The following is a 14,345-nucleotide window of genomic DNA, read 5'->3' as shown; positions in this document are numbered from 1 at the left end:
ATTCCCTCTGCAACCTGTGGCTGAGAGTGCAGCTCTTTTCTCCGAACAACTGAGCTAAAGCTCAGTTGGGATAATCCCAAATGAGCATGCCGGTGGGTGAGCCTGTACCCGAGTGTCCAGTCGGGACACAGCAGAGGGAGAGACAACATAAAGATGGGCAGGCTCTGCTGGGATACCACCCCCTAGAGGAGGTTGGTTCACCTGGGACTCTGGCTGCCTTCTCAGGCGGTCAGGCAAAATCCTACAAGTCACCTAGCTACAGGGAAGTCATTTTTCACTGTGGTGTGGGAGATACTGTGCTTTTTGGAGGTTGTCTATAAAACAAGGCGTTAAAATTGCAAACCTGGTGAGAGCCTGTTCGACTCTCCGGGTGCCTGACTCCCCAAAGAGGGGAAGGTGGGCCCCAGCTCAGCCCCTTATTCTGAGACAAGGGCCAGAGGGCTCATGCTGGAATCCCCACAAGCAATGTGCTCACTTGGACGGGAAGAGAAGGTCGGTCCATCTACACTAGCCTAAATCGAAGTCCATGTATCTATACCGGTGGAAATCAGGGGTCCAGGTGTCTTTACTAGTCCCTCTACACCAGCGGAGATCAGGGACCTGTCTATACCTGTCTTCACTGGGTAAAATCGGGGTTCAATAGTCTTCGCAGACAGAAATCAGGGTCTGGTCTGTCTACACGAGCGGAAATCGAGTTCAGAGCCAGAGCTACTGGTCTGAGAACAAAATGGCAAGTTCCCGAGGCTTCGTGAGAACAAAGTAAAAGAAAATGCCACGGCCGCTCCATCTCCAGAGGGTGGAGCCCCACTGGGCCCCGCCCAGGTGAGAGCGTCAGGTCGAAGCACTTGCACTCAGGGTCCGCCTCCCCGAGGGGAGGTTGCGGGGAGGGAAGGAGGACCCCATCTTCGTCTGTAGACCCCTGGGGTGGGGAGGGTTAGGCTTTGCTCCTGCCAGGCACTCCTCACTCGAGGTGAGACCCCGCCCCCCGCCTGGGAGCCCCTGCAAGGTGAGACCCCGCCCGAGAACTGGGGGGTGGGTGGGTGGGGATGAGACCCCGCCTCCGAGTTCCAGCGAGGTGAGGCCCCGCCCCCGCCTGGAGCCCCCTCGAAGTGAGATCCCGCCCTCGTGGTCCGCCCTTCGCTTCCGCCGCCGGGCGGGGTGGGGGTGCGGCCGGGGAGGGTCCTCCAGGCCCACTGCGGGCCTCACTCCCGCCCCGGCTCCGGGCGGTGGCCTCTATGGGGACGTTGGCCCCTGAGGCTGGACAAAGGCAGCACCACCATGGCTCTCAGCGCGGACGGCTCCGGCGACAAGGGCTCGAGTGGCCAGGTAAGGAACCGGCCGCGGGAAGGTGAGGTCCTGAGCGCCTCCGCTGCAGCAAGGGGAGGAAGCTTTGATTTTCTCCTCTTTGGAACACAGTTTAGCAAACTTTTCCCTTAACTTTATGAATATTTATGAGGAAAATATGCTTTCCAAGACAGATTTGCATTCCTGGGGTCTGAAAGGAGTGCAGAGGGAGGGAGTGTAAGACAAAAAGACGTTTGTGAAATTGTTGCCAAGGATGAGAATGTTCCTAAGTTACTCATTAGCTCAAAACTGCTAGGACAATCCAATGAACTATGGTGCACAAAGGCACAGAATTTTTACTGAAAGAAATTCCAGGATTGACTTTTACATTGGAAGGTCAGTTGATTTAAATAATGAACGTTGCCTAGTAAAACAAGTGTTTGGAGAAATGTAAGGAGAGCTGCTCTGAGTATTGCTTCGTGTGAACTGTAAAGAAGTGTATTGGGTTTGCCTTTCCCTTTTTCCAGTGAAACTAGAGTAAAGTGTTTGGTGAAGTAATTACACTTGATTCATGTTACCTGACAGCATTTTTACTTAAAAAATTTTAATTGTTACTTGCAGGTGTTTAATAATTAAAACATGCAATTCAAAATTAAGTTAAATGTAATTGAAACTGTGCATAAGTAATACCTTATGAAATGGCTGTGCTACACAGGGCTCGGGCTCTGGGAGGAGAGTGAGCCTCTCAGCTTCATGTGGAGAGATTTCAAAGTGGACAGAGTGAGGTTCGGCTTCCATTCCCCAAGCGACCTCACATCTACCGGGTCTCTGGGTCAGGGGGAACTCTCCAAGTCACTTTATGGGAAATGCTTGCTCTCATTGAAACACATCCAGAGGCTAAGATGTTTAACAGCCCACGCTACACGTTTCCATTCACAATGCAGTCCTATCTGCAGAGCTGGGCATCAGCCACCCAGATAACAAACCCACTTTTGCTTCTGTGGTGACATGCATTTTGATCTCACTGTATTGGGTCTAGTCTGCAGATGTGCAAGGCGGCTGTGGACTGTCCAGCTGCACCGCAGAGAGTAGAGCCATGACATCCTGGTGGGTGGTGGGCCTGGGTGGCAGGTAACCTGTGGTTAGCCAGAGATTCCTCATGTTTTATCCCATTAGAGGGGTCCAGTGTGGATCTAGTCTGAAATGGCCTCGGTGAAATTAAGACTGTTGTGTCTGTGGCATCAGTTAGCTTCGGAGCCTGCTGGTGGTCTCACGTGAATACTTATAAAACCTAGAGAAGAGTATAGCAGGCTCCAGGTTCCCAGATCCCAGCGGCTTTGTAAGAAAGTCATTCAAAACCAGTTCACAGGCCACCGCGTCTCTCCTTCACACAAAACTGTGTCCTCTCTTTATGCTGGAACAGAAATACAAGTCACATACAGCCTGCTAGGCCCAAACTGCAGCCTGCTGAGCCCTAACAGCAGTCTTCCTAGGCTGGATACCCATTCTTTGGATGGTGCAAAGTGAGACTTTTTGTTGCCCGTGTCTCCCAGACAAGAAGCAGCCCTGAAGCTGTGGTTTCCCTCACTACTCCCCACGTGGCTACGCCCTGAGGCAGGGGCTTCTGTTGGGAAGCTGGCGGGGGGGGGGGGGGGGGGGGGGGGGGGCGGGATTGAGACTTCCTCACCTGTATCCCTCTGCCAGGGCTCTCTGGTCCTCAGCTCAGCGAGTCAAGAGAAGAGGTTGGGGTAAGGGGGTGGGGGGAAGTGGAGGGTGGACTGAGAGGTGCCAAGTCCTTTCCTGCATGAGTTGATCCTGGGTGTCTGGGGAACCTGGGGTCCTATGGGGAGAAGACATGCCCACCTTCAGTATTTACTCTACAAGGGGCCAGGAGGGCAGTGCTCGTGGAGTGGGGAAAAGACACCAGACCCCAACCAGTGCCTAGAGAACAGGCCTGGAGTCTCAGAGGTTGCACGTGCTCCTGCATCCACCCTTTGTTAGCTGTCGGCCTCTGGGCTAGTAGTTCAGCCTCTCAGAGCTCCAGTCTGTGCACATGTGTAGGAATAACGCATGGCTCACCTACCTCTTGGAGCGCTGAGCAGTCAAGGAAAAAAAGAGAGGAAGAACTCATGGACATGGACAACAGTGTGGTGATTGCTGTGGGCGGTGGGTCAGGGGAGGAGTAGGAGGGTATGAAGGGGATAAATGGTGATGGACGGAGACCTGGGGTGGTGAATGCATAATACAAGGTACAGATGGTGTGTTCTGGAACTGTGCACCTACAACCTGTATAATTTTGTTAACCAGTGTCACTTCAATAAATTCAATAAAAAGGAAAAATTAAAAATAACATAAAAATGGATATGTAGATGCTTCTGGAAAGGAAACGCAGTTCATCATTTAGCTGAATATCCCCAAGTTGAGCACTGCCTCTGTCCTGATATCTGGGACACTTTTCCAGGTGTCTCCAGGTGTCTCTGTTCACATCTGGGCCCAAATTCCTTTAAAACGACTTATGTTTCTGAGACCTAGTAACAGGGTTAAATCTAATGCAACAACAGTTAGGAATTAATTAATTTGAAGTTCTGCACTAGAATTGATCAAGTCAGCCAGGTCATGATTATGTGTACCCCTGCTGGAGAAGTCTCACCTGCCTGCAGCCTCCTGACCTGGGCCCCCACCCCGGTCATTCATGGTAGGCATCGCCCTCAGAAAATCCGCCCCCCCCCCCATCATCCTGCTTGCAGCCTGCTTTGTGGCATTCCCCCGCTTCCACCCCACCCTAGCCCCTTTCCTGCTTGGTTTCTCTACATGTGGGTCTCCATAGGAGGGTCTAAAGTGACGTCACCTGTGTCTGGACCTCCTTGATTGCCTGTCTCCCCAAGCTTTATTTCATTCCCCTTGTTTCTCTGATACCTGGAATAGTGCATGTCACACAGTAGGTGTCACATGGTGGTGACCCTCCCCCCACTTCTACAGCCCACTTTCGCTTCCCTGCCCAGTCCCAACCTTCTGTGGGCCACACAGATGCAGAGCCTGCCCTGCCAGGGCATAGCTCATTCTGGGAAACCTTCTTTGTCCAAGTGGGATATAGTCAAAGCGGGCCCAAGACAATTACAGAGAAAGGCTCAATAAACCCTGGTGTGACGTAATGAATGTGCTTTGTGTGTGTGTTTTGGGGGTGGGGATGATGGTGAGCAGAGCAGAAAAGAAATGCCTGAATGTGTTTCAAATGAGTGGAAAGGGCAGCCTGGAGGATGACCCCTCCCTTCATGGTCAAGTGGAGCTGTGGTTTGGCGTGGTAGAAACTCTCCCATCTGTAATTAGCTGTGAGCCATCAGGTGACTGCCTGGAGAGTGAAGAGGGTAGAATGAGTTTCTGAGAGCTCTTGACCCTGTCCCTCCCAGAACGAGACAAAGGACAGTGCGGCACAGAGGCAGTGGCTTGGTGGTTGGGACGTTGTCTGTGCAGCCGCAGGGGCCTGTGTGTAGTCCTGGTTCCCCCTTGAGAAGGCGGGCAAGCCAGCTCCTCCCCTCACCGTCTCCCTGTCTTCAGGAGGGGGATGAGACCAGTATTACAGTTGCTTAGAATAGCGTCTGCAGTACTTGAAAATGTTAGCTGCTACTCTGTGATTCAGTAGAGGGATTTAACTACAAATAAAAAAAATGGATTGAGTTTTCATATTTTTGTCAAATCACATAAGGAAAACTATTCAGTAAAGTTATCTTCAAGGCATTTTTGTACTCAAACATATCAACTGAGAAGAAGAATTATGACTACAATTAGGTACTATTTTTGACAATATAATCATCTATGTTTTAAAAAAGAAATGTTTTGTGGAAGTGCCCAAATCAAACTCCGCTTGGTTCCAAGGCCTCAGAGCTTTCCTTCTGGATTATTCAGAGACTAAAGCAAACCTAATTGGAATGAGCCTTCAGTCGGTCTGGAGTACCACACTGGGTAAAGGAGTAAGCACTTAGTTCTCCAAGTGATGTTTGTGTGTCCAGAGACTCATGGTGGCTAGCAACATGTGCCGACTAGCCTCAGAGAAGAATGTGGCCTGTGTCGCAAGCGCAGCGTTAACTGGGAAAAGCACGTGCAAGGGCTGTTGGGGACAGAGAGCAATAGCAGCGCAACAAATGAGGGGAAATGATACTAGCGCAATTTCTGGAAGGTACTGTAACTAATTTTCTTTTAAGATTTTATTCATTCATCTTTAGAGAGGGAAGGGAGGGAGAAAGAGAGAGAGAGAGAAACATCAATGTGTGGTTGCTGGGGGCCGTGGCCTGCAACCCAGGTTGTGCCCTGACTGGGAATCGAACCTGCGACACTTTGGTTCACAGCCCACACTCAATCCATTGAGCTACGCCAGCCAGGGCTTTAACTAATTTTTAAAAAATAATTTATTGAGGTGAAATTTATTTACATAACATAAAATTAACCATTTTGAAGCAAACAATTCAGTGGCATTGAGTGCATTTACAATGCTGTGCAACTACCACCTCTCTCTTGTTCCAGAACATTTTTGTCACCTCAGAGTAAGCCCCTGCACCCATTAAGCAGAGTCCCCCCATCCCACCCTCTCCCAGTGCCTGGGACCACTGATGTGCTTTCTGTGAATTTATCTACTCTGAATATTTCATGTCAGTGGAATCATACACTATGTGGCTCTTTAAATTGTGTTAAAATATAAATAATGTGGAGCCACTGGACCTGCCCACTGACTTCCCTGTGGCTGAGAACAACTGGGTCACAGTGAGCATGTTGCTCAAGAAGGGCCCGTAGTAGCCGTGAGGGCCAAGTCCCTGCAGGCCATCTTAGTGACTCAGAAGAGATGTGGAGATTTCCGAGAAATGTGCAGCTGGCCAGAACAAGTAGCATCCGATCACCAAGAATATGGCCAAGCTGGACAGGGAGATTGAGGAGCTGCATCACGACCAGGAGTCCCTGGAGATTGGCAAGGGGATCCAGCAGGGCCAGCAGGGCAAGGAACTGTTGCAGAAGGACCTAGTGATGAAAGTCAACAAAAAGCTGCAGGTCATCATGAACTATGAGGGTGGACTGACCATTTCTATTAATCGGGCTCTGGGCAAATTGAGAGAGCCCTTGGCCTCAGGCTCCAGGGGAAGGGCAGAGGGAAGCTGACTAAGAAGGGGCCAAGGGCAAAATGAACACGAAGCCTCCAAATCAGTGCATTCCAACTGATCTTGTCTGGCTGGTTCCTCTTGACCATCAGCGCCAGCATGGGTGTCTCTTCACATGGTGGAGCAGAACATGGGGTTTCAGCCTGCCTGGGAAGCCCCTCTACCCAAACCTGTTATCAAACAGAACCTTTCGAAGTGTTTGCTTCTCCTGATTTTTTTATTCCTCCTTACTCCCCAATCTCAAATTGAGGTGCAAAACGCCGCCTTCCTCTCCCACAGTACTGGCCCAGTTGTGGGTGTGGCTCCTGGGGGAGCTGAGTGGGACCCCCTCCCGTGGGCGTGTGTGGGGTGGAGTGGCCCAATCTGGTCCAGGAAAGGGAAGGTGCCACCTCTAGACTGGCTGTTGGAGGCACTAACAAACATTTGCTGCCCTTCAAAAAAGCATGTACCGTGAGATTTACCATTTTAACCTTTTAAGTGTATAGTTCAGTGTATTAAGAACATTCACATTGTTGTGCAGCGGTCACCTCCATCCATCCCTGTAACTCCTTCATCTTGTAAATCAGCAGCTCTGTGCCTATTAAATGCTAAGTCCCATCACCCATAACCCACAGCCCTTGGACACCATCATTCTACTTTCTGTCTCTATGATTGTGACAACTCTGAGGACCTCATATAAGTAGAATCACACAGTATTTGTCTTGTGGTGACTGCTTATTTCACTCAGCATAAAATCCTCAAGGTCCAGCCACGTTATAGCATGTGTCAGAACTTCTTCCTTTTTAAGGCTCGTGCTATTCTGTTGTATACATATACTACATATTGAACCATCTCATCTTTTGACCTTTGTGAATAGGGCTGCTATGGAAATATGTTTACAGGTTTCTGTGTGTACAGATATTTTCATTTGGGGGTATATACCTTTGGGGTAGCATTTCAAGGTCACATGGTAAAATTCTACATTTAACTTCTTAATGAACCACCACACTTAACCATTTCCCCAGTAGCTTAACCATTTTCAATTCCCACCAGCAATGTATGAGGGTTCCAATTTCTTCACAGCCTCACCAACACTTATTTTCTGTTTTTTAAAAAGTATTATTATAGTCATCCTCATGTGTGCGAAGTGGCATTTCACTGCAGTTTTGGTGTGCATTTCCCTGACAGTGGCGGATGTTGGGCATTTTTTCATGTGCTCGTTGACCATCTGTGTATCTCCTTGGGAGAGCTGGCCATTCAGTCTTTGCCTGTTTTTAAATTGGATTGTTTGTCTTTTTGTGTAGAGTTTCAATGTTTCTTTATCTAATCTGGAAACGGGACTCTTTATCAGATATGTGATTTATAAATATTTTCTCCCACTTGTTGATTATCTGTTTACTTCCTTGATAGGGCCCTTTGATACACCAAATTTTCTAATTTTAATGAAGTTCAGTTTACATGTTTATGTATACTTGCTTTTGTTTTCAGTGTCATATCTAAGAAATCATTGCCACAAACAAGGTCATGAAGATTTACCTTTTTTTCCCTAAGAGTTTTATAGCTTTAGTGCTCATGTGTAGGTCACTGATCCATTTTTAGTTAATTTTTGTGTATGGCGTGAGATAGGCATCCAACTTTTGTTCTTTTGTGTATGGATACCCACTTTTCTAGCACCACTTGTTGAAATTGTTAACCTAAGAAACATCCAAAGCTGAAGAGAATTTTTATGACTTTATTTAAGACAAACTGACAACAATTGCCGGGAAGCAAAATCTCAACAGATTGAGAAAATGTCTGGAGAATTGCAGTTTTGCAGCTTATTGTATACATTAGAATGAAAGCTAGAGGTGTTAGGGTTACAGGAATTCCATTGGTGTTAGATTAAGGGGGCAGGAGAAAGCAACACGAGGAAATCTCTGAGCTTAGATTAAAAGCAAAACAGAAAGATACCTACTTGTTTTTCATTGGACGGTACCGATTGTTCATATTTACAGCACATGGAGATGGCATGCAGGGGACAAGGTAACAATGAAGGGTTCTCGGATCTCCTACAAAAGATATTCTGAGATTTCAAAGGTACATTACCTTAGATGCAAAAGACAATAGACAAGCTTACTTAAAGATTGACCTTTATCAAGGAAGCTACGGGTCTAGGACATGACTACGCACTATGACCTGCTTTTAGTTAGGAACTTGTATGTTCAGACTGTCCTGTGTGGATGCTTTCAGTCTTTGGTTGTGTAAGGCCCACCATGCAGGCCTCCCCTGAGCTGGTCCGGTTTAGAATGTGGTCCCTCTTTGTCCACCAAATTAGTTTTTGCTTATTGAATAGTCTCGGAAAACTGGCTGAAAGTCAATGGGAGATAGCTGTATGGGTTTATTTCCAGACCCTCAATCCTATAGAGAACTTTTATGAGTTTATTTGAGAGAACTGACAACATATGCCAGGACGCAAGGTATCAGATGCTCAAGAGAATAACAGTTTGCAGTTTCTTTGATGCATTTGGACTTAAGGAGGGAACACGAGGAAGATAACATGAAGATGGGGGAAGCAAGGCAGGGATCGGATTAGAAGCAGGGGCAGGAGTGAGAGGGGGCGTTTCAAAGGTATGTTAACCCGGGTGCACAGAAACAATGGATAGGGCTTGCCTAAGGTAAAGACAAGCCTTTTTGTAAAGAACTTGTTTACCTGGGGTGTGACTACCCACCTATACCTGCCCAGTTAGGAATTTATGATCAGATCACCCTGTGAGGTGACTTACCACAGAACCCGCTTTTCTTCTATAATCTCCCTATTCTTTGGTCATAAATCTACCCAAAGGATGCATTGATGACCAACCTTCTGATCAGATAGTGGTCTTACAGTGCTAGGGAGGCTTGTGCCAAGAATGTCTCAGTATTGACGTCATCTCTCCGACCACGGGGGGGGGGGGGGGGCCCGCCGGTACTGTAACAGCACAGGCTGTCAGTTGAGGCCAAGTTTTCCTGAAATGGGAAGGGCAGGTAATGGAAGGCAGTTGTGTCTTGTGGTTTTCATTGTGAAAAAACACTGGATTGTTTCCATCCCGTAAACTGTCATGATCTGAGTTTCGCCTTCTGCCTCATTTTTCTGTATTTGGCATCGAGTATAACAGTTACATAGCCATAGAAAAAGAGCACCAACAGTTATCTTATACTTGTTCAGTTGGACTACATGCAAAAGCCCAAAGAACAAGTATAACTGTTATGAATTACATTATTAGCACGCAGATAAAGACAATTAAACAGCATGGTTTCTGAGTTCACCATCAGTCCGTAGGTATACAAGTCTTGTTGACATCTTGGGATAGCTGTCTACCTTTGGTATCAGTGGCTTCTCATCTCTGAGGAGTTTTTGATGTCCCTCATGGGTGGAAGCAAGCGTCAGAGACAGGTAGATGTCCATTCAGGATTAGGTCTCTACTAAGGTCTGATCCATGAAGGTCGGAGAGTGTCTTTTATTTGGTGTCTTTCCCAATAAACAAAATCTCCAGGTGACTGTCAATGACATTTAAAGTCTTGGTCTTCTGGGAGCTCACTATGAAAGGAAGCATTTACCAACTTGGCATTTTCTTGAGGTAACCCTTCCCAACCTTGGCGATAGAATAAGATGTCTCCCTTCAATAATGCCAGCTCATAAATTCCTTCGTTTAATTTCAGCTTAAATACACTGTCATGCAAGGAGGGATGCAAAAACCAAAACATGGGGAGCCAGGAAGCCAGGAAAAGAACCAAGCAGCTACTTGGGTTCCCCAGAGCCCCAGTATTTTTTATCACTTAGCCTCCATAAACGTATTTCATACACATCAAAATAAATTATTAACACAAACTTACTTTTGTAAAACCCAGGTAAAGTAAAGACATGTCTGTTCTACATAAACCAGCAAACTTAAGCTAGCTTTTATGTAGTAAGGATTAATCCTGTAGCACATGAACTTGAAAAGCACGAATTAGTTTCTGGGAATTTTAGAGCACCTAATCCTTACAGGCACTTGCCTTTAAATTAATTTTAACAATACCAACCGGAGGCAGAATATTATCTCACATTTACAACACACCTTTATAGACTCACTCAAACAGACAGGAGAGAACAGTTGGGTCCAAATTTTGTTTTAGTGGCATTTACAATTTATATCTATCCTTGACGAGCCAAGTTCCAGATGACCTTCCCCCCTGAAAATAAAGACAGCGGTGTTTGGTGCCTTAAAGAACTGAGTTGCCACTGAAGTGACATCATTAGTTGATCCATTTATCGAAATGCTTTCTCCTTTTTTTTCTTGTAAATCTTTTTACATAGATTCATTTTAACTTAGGGGAGAAAGCCTTTTTAAGTTCTGAGACAGTCTCTCATCATTTTCTTTCCATTCATTCTGCCTGATTGTGTAGCTGGCTTTTTCTAGTTGTGCACACAAAAATCAGTGGAGAGGTATCCAAGGATCCTCATCTTGGTATTAATAGGAGGTTGACTGTCGTGGGGCTTGTTGACCTCGGAGGCACGGTTTCCCGTGTCAATGTTGAGGTCTGCAAAGTCTGAACACGTTTCTAGGGACAACCAGCCTTTATGTGCACATCTCTGGACAAAGCAAATGAGGTGGATGTCCCTATAGGACCACTTCACACTCTAGGGGACATTTTTCATTTATCCTCTCGCAGCCCCACAGAGATTCTTGGTCATCTAAGAATACCCGAGCAAGGGCCAGGAAGAGCTTACCAGATACCACCAGATTACCATGAAGATTATTACTGTACTAATTTCCCAGGGTGAACCCCTTCCAGGGTGCCCTGTCCTTTTCCCCTGGGCTCCCACTGGCTTCTCCAGGATTGGCTGCACTACCACACTGAACCGCCCTGGGGCCCCTCTCCGGATTCAAGGATCTGGACACGTCATCACTCCACTTGCCATGTGTGTTGGGGAAGCAAGTGTGCTTTCTCTTCTGGAGCTAAAAAGATTCAGTCTTTCAGTTAACCAGCAAAGGTTTTGTTCAGATTGCTTTGAATACTGTTGACTTCTTAAGAGTAGTAAGTCTTTCGATGCATGAATGCAGGATGTTTTCCATTTATTTAGGTTTCTTTAATTTCCTCTAGCAATGTTTTGTAGTTTAAAGTGTACAAGTCTTTCACCTCATTGGTTAAATGTATTTTATTCTTTTTGGATACTATTGTATAATGGAATTATTTTCTTAATTTCCTTTTGGATTGTCCATTGCTAGAAACACAACAGATTTTTGCATGTCAATTTTATGCCCTGCAACTTTGCTGAATCCATTTATTGGCCCTAGTAGGTTTTTTTGTGGATTTTGTGGATTTTCTGCATACACAATCATATCATGTGCAGAAAGAGAGAGTTTTACTTTATTTCTAATTTCACTGCTTTATTCTTGATTTTCCTTCCCAGACTTCGTTCACAGAGTGACACATTTCTCAGGGCTCCTTGGTTTTGAAATCACACACTGTCAGTAAAACACAGTGTGTGAGGTGGGAGAACAGTGTCCCCACCCTGGGAAGAGAGAGGCTTTGGGCAGCGCTGACCAGAGAGCCCAGGTGCACGTTCCAGCCACACACAGCTGTTTCCCCAGTCGTTCCCATGTGCAGGGATGTGATTTCCACCTCCCCGTGACTTGCTCACAGCCACACACCTTTGCACTACATTCAGCCATCACTTTGGATGTGCTGGCGTTACTTGTGGAATTGCTGCCAGATCCCTGTGAGGGTTCAGCAAGCCTGATCACGCCTTCTGCAGCTGCAGCACTGTCCTGAAAGGACACAGAGGTCGAATAGTTTACTAGCGTCTAATCTAAATTCCTCACTCTCCTCCACCGTCCCTCACTCCACCTCTCACTTACCTTATCTTTACTTACCTGCTTCTGCCCTCACCCACCTCCCCCCTCACTCACCTCCACCACTCGCTCACCTTCAGTCTTCACTCACTTTCACTTCCACTCACCTCCACACCTCAGCCCTCTGCATTGTCATTTGCTTCCCACGCTTCACTCACCTCCTACCCGTCACTCAAGGTGAGGCCAGTTGGGAGAGAAGCAAATTGTGAAAATTCAGGATAATAAACCTATGGCCACTTAAGGTGAGAACTGTCGCCTTATGGGCTCAAGGAAGCCTACATGTTATAATTAGAGTGGCCGTATCATTTATTGTCCAAATTGGGCCACTTTGAGGGGGAAAAAAGCGGTAATGCCGGGACCACAGGTAAAAACTCAGATTGTCTGAGGAACCCTGTGATTTGGGCCATCATTTCCTCCTGGAGACTTTGTTGTAAATGACAGGAGTAAGTCCCTCCTGTGGATGGGCATGCTCAGAAATCGGGTACCTACTGACTCCCTCCCAAAGCCAGGTGCTGTAATTCCAGTGGGAGCGCTTTAGAGCCAGGCTGTGCAGACATGCTGACTACACAGCATGCGGCCAGCCCCCAGCAGACGTGGACACAGCCTCTGTTGTCACGAGCCAGCCCACTGTTAGGGCTCTGCCAGGTCCGGGCTGCCTGTGTACTGAGCCTGGCCGCCACTGGGCACTACACCCCTTGTCAGTGGTTTTCCAGTTTGCACCAACAGCTCCTTTCCTCTATGCCAGGGGCGACAGACTCATTTTCACCGGGAGCCACATCAGCCTTGCGGTTGCTTTCAAAGGGCCGGAATAATTTTAGGACTGTATAAGTGTAACTACTGCTTAACTGTTAAGGAGTTGAAATGACAGTCAGCCCTTTGAAGGCAACCACGAGGCTGATGTGGCCCCCCATGAAAATGAGTTTGACACTGCTGCTGTATGCTGTGTTCGTCTTGCTTGCATCACAATTCCCCTGTGCTGGAATACCAACAATTGGTTAGCCTCCGGCCCTGTCCATTCTGAGTGTGGGTTAGGGCTCCATGCTCTGGCTTCATCTTCAGACTCAGGATCCCCAACAGTTTTGTTGAACATGCCTTTCTGGGTCCTTCTTTGGGCCCCACGTGGGAAACCTCAGGAGCCGGTTCTCATCATGTGCAGCTGTACATGCCAGGCTGGCCTTTGCCCGGGGCCATGTGCCTCCTGCACCAGCCTAATGGTGACTTTCCTGGGCATGGAGGCCATGCAAAGGGCTACTCAGCACTCCAAGTACATACATCGTAGGTTTCTCATTAGCATAATTTTTGTCGTTTTTATCATGTATCTAAAGCTTGCATTTCCCTTATAATACTTTAGATCGTGCTTTTTCCTCTGCCTCTTACTCTCCCTCCTGCACCCCAGTGAGGGAGGTGCCTCAGGGGGTGTTCCTACAGAGCCTTCCCAGCAGACGTGCTGTCCTGAAGCCTTCCTCCAGCCTCCTCCTGGAGTAAACAAAGGTGCTTCGGTCCAGGCCCAGCACCAGATCCTGAGCAACCTCCGCCCGGTGTCAGCACTGATTCCCAGACAGCTCAGCCCAGCGTCAGCAGTCATCACTGTCCCACTGAATCTAAAGATTTAAAGATTACGTCTAAATCATGGGGTCCTTTAGGAAAAGCACAGGAATCATGCCTAATTTAAAGCACATCTGTGGTCTTTCTTTAATACCGTACATTGGGGCCTCCTTACCTTAATTGTTAAAATCAAATTAGGACCCAGGTACCAGCTGTCTTCAAGGCACCATCAAGCAGAGCAGCGCTGCCAGTCTGCGGGGAGGGCTCCTGCACCCCCGCTGTGAGGGGCCCACATCAGGCCGACTCCTGACTGTGGTCCCCGCCGCTGCAGTAAACCCGCTGTGGTCTGGGGTCCCTGCTCGCAGGATGCTTAGGGAAGGTGTCAGGTGACGCTGTTAAACTATCAGTGCAGGTATACAACATCACACTCCCACTCGGCGTTTTTGAACCTAACTTTAAAAATTTATGTTGGAATGTAATCTGAAAGTGTGGGGAAAAAAAAACATGTAATTGGTGATTTAGGTGGAATCTGCAGTCA

The 14,345-nt window shown here is 47.4% G+C and overlaps 1 protein-coding gene and 1 pseudogene across 1 annotated transcript in view; both read left to right on the top strand.

The window, feature by feature from the left end:
- The first annotated feature begins 1,103 nt into the window (after positions 1-1,103).
- PLEKHG4B (pleckstrin homology and RhoGEF domain containing G4B) overlaps positions 1,104-14,345 on the top strand; it is an 84,299-nt gene continuing 71,057 nt past the window's right edge. Inside the window, 1 exon segment of the mRNA XM_036020308.1 lies at positions 1,104-1,326. Coding sequence (XP_035876201.1) covers positions 1,279-1,326 — 48 coding nt within the window. The 5' untranslated portion in view covers positions 1,104-1,278.
- On the top strand, positions 5,313-7,066 carry LOC114501004 (annotated as a pseudogene).

The sequence above is a fragment of the Phyllostomus discolor genome, chromosome 3 (assembly GCF_004126475.2).
Source record: "Phyllostomus discolor isolate MPI-MPIP mPhyDis1 chromosome 3, mPhyDis1.pri.v3, whole genome shotgun sequence".
Taxonomy (NCBI): domain Eukaryota; kingdom Metazoa; phylum Chordata; class Mammalia; order Chiroptera; family Phyllostomidae; genus Phyllostomus; species Phyllostomus discolor.
Note: the sequence above shows the minus strand (reverse complement) of the source record. Positions and strands in the feature narration are given on the sequence as shown.